Genomic DNA, 2,491 nt, shown 5'->3' with positions numbered 1-2,491 from the left:
ACAGTCTGAGAGAAATCAGACAAATTAAAACAACCCATTCCTGGGGACTGTTCACATGCCATATGTTCTTTTAACAGTAAATAGTTTGTAGTTGTAAGACTTTGGAGCGCTACAATTTGCACTTCTCCAAATTCTTGGTTGAGTTCCAACAGTATAGATCCAGTCCAATTTTGTTGTTTTACTGTATGCACAGGCCAGCTTAGATATCTCCTTCCTCATTCCCATGGCAAGTCCAGGAACTGGTGGGATGAGTGCATCTACAGCTGTAGCAGTGCATGGATCTTTGTTGGGGTTTTTTGATGATCATCTTCTGGCATGAGTCTTCCAGAGAGTGCAGATGTTGGAAGTTCTTTTTCATATCGTATCTTAGTTCATTTTCGGGGTAGCCCAATTAGGCTTTGATCCTCTGTATAAACACAAACAGACCCTTTGCCTACACTTTTATATGCCCTTTATACCCTTGTGTAGAACTCGTTGGAGGTTACCACACAGGAACTGCCTTTTTTTTTTTTTTTTTTTTTGCTATCACTAATCTACACTTACATGACGAATATTATGTTTACTAGGCTCTCCCCTATACCAGGTCTCCCCTATAAACCCCTTTACAGTCACTGTCCATCAGCATTAAGCTTATTTTTGTAATTCATTATTCAACCATTTTATTTGTTAAATATTTTGAAAGATAAAATATTTCATTGGCAGAATTTAGTTTCAGGGAGCTGATATCAGAGATATTGCACAAAATTAGCCCACATTCATTAGGTTCTGGCCAACTCATGGAAAGCTTGCAAACCTCATGAATCCAACTGATATGAAATATTAATTTAGATAAATTATCCTGGCACCCCGATAAATTGCTCTATTTTCTTTTAATGGAAAATTTCATACTGAGCTTTACTTTTTGGTATAGGGGAATTTATTATTGAGACATTTGAAAAAATTGAGAAGACTTTATTGCATTCTTTTCTTTGGAGTATTTGGTTTGGTTTGTGAAAGTACTGTTTTTAGAGGTTTATTTCTTTATCAGGCAAGGTAGAGAAAACACTTCAGTTTCTCTTCATAGCCGAAAGTGACCTCAAGAAGTCTCCCAAGCCAGATCTGTTAAGGTGTATATAGCAGGGCACCTATAGCTTCTCTTCTAGTTCTAGCTCCTAAGGCACATATCTGATTGGAGCAGAACTGAAGACCATTCTTCCATCAAAAGAACTATAATCCATCTTATGAGGTCTAGAGGCTGGTCAGTCTAGAGGCTGAAAAGTCCACTGGATGCTTTTGGCATGTCAGGGCTCTGGATGTCTAAGTGGAACAGATTTTGCTATCTTGAGTGGCTTTAGTCTCACTCTTTACTCCTGGAGCAGCAGAGAGTTGTTTATCAGAAAGGGACATTAAGGAACTACTACAGAGTAATATTTTTCCTTAAATTGTGTTTGATCTTATTGTATTGGTATTATGCGACAACGTGAATGAGAAAAAGCAAGAAGAAAAAAAAAATCTAAACACTAGAGTAAATTGTAAATGTGAAGGTTTCCCCAGTGGGGGACAGGCACTTTCAAACCTCACTCTTCATCTGAGGGCCTCCTATCATTCTCCTCAGGGCCGGCTTTACCTCTTGGTTCCGCAGACTGTAGATGAGGGGGTTGAGAAAAGGCGTGATGGCTGTGGGGAAGAGGGCAGCTGCCCCATCCAGGGGGCTGTTGGTTTCAGGCCTCAGGTAGATGAAGGCGCAGGGCACATAGTACATGGTTACCACAGTTACGTGAGCTCCACAGGTTGAAAAGGCCCGACGTCTCCCATCAGCAGTACGGATTCTCAAAATGGCCTTAATAATCTGTATGTAAGAGAGAAGAATCAGGGAGAAGCAACTGGCAACCACCACCCCAATGTCCACAAAGGTCACAAGCTGGTTGACTGTTGTGTCTGCACAAGCCAGTCTCAAAACTGCAGGGATGTCACAGAAGAAGTAATCTACCTGGTTGGGCCCACAGTAGGGCAGACGGAATGTTAGGGTGGTCTGGATAACCCCATGAATGGATCCTGATGCCCAAGCTCCAGCCACAAGCAAGGTACTCAGCTTAGCATTCATGAGCACAGGGTAGCGCAGGGGCTGGCATATCGCCAGATACCTGTCGTAGGCCATCAGGGTGTAGAGAAAGCACTGGGTGCTTCCCAGGAAGTGATAGAAATAGAGTTGAGTGACACAGCCACCAAAGGGGATGGGTTTGATGCCTAAAGTGAAGTTCATTATGAGGCAAGGGCCAATGGTGGTGGAGATGCCCGTGTCAATGATGGAGAGAACACCAAGAAAGATATACATGGGATGGGCATGGAGCTGCGGGTCTACCCAGACGGTGATTAGAATAAGCAGGTTCTCCAGCTGAGTCAGAATGTAGATTAGCAAAAAGAACACAAACAAAAACGTCCTTAGCCTGAGTGGGTAGGGAATTCCTGTCAGGATGAACTCTGTCACCAAGGTGCTATTGACTCTTTCCAT

The 2,491-nt window shown here is 42.6% G+C and overlaps 1 protein-coding gene across 1 annotated transcript; it reads right to left on the bottom strand.

Moving 5' to 3' along the window:
• Window positions 1-1,549: 1,549 nt before the first annotated feature.
• On the bottom strand, window positions 1,550-2,491 carry LOC118913445 (olfactory receptor 10G3). Its single transcript, XM_036887464.2, has one exon. It carries the CDS (start codon window positions 2,489-2,491, stop codon window positions 1,550-1,552), a length of 942 nt encoding a protein of 313 aa, XP_036743359.2.

This window comes from Manis pentadactyla, chromosome 11 (assembly GCF_030020395.1).
Source record: "Manis pentadactyla isolate mManPen7 chromosome 11, mManPen7.hap1, whole genome shotgun sequence".
Lineage (NCBI taxonomy): Eukaryota > Metazoa > Chordata > Mammalia > Pholidota > Manidae > Manis > Manis pentadactyla.
Note: the sequence above shows the minus strand (reverse complement) of the source record. Positions and strands in the feature narration are given on the sequence as shown.

Coding starts and splice junctions, on each gene's coding strand:
- LOC118913445 (XM_036887464.2), bottom strand. CDS start 2,491: ATGGAAAGAGTCAATAGCACCTTGGTGACAGAGTTCATCCTGACAGGA.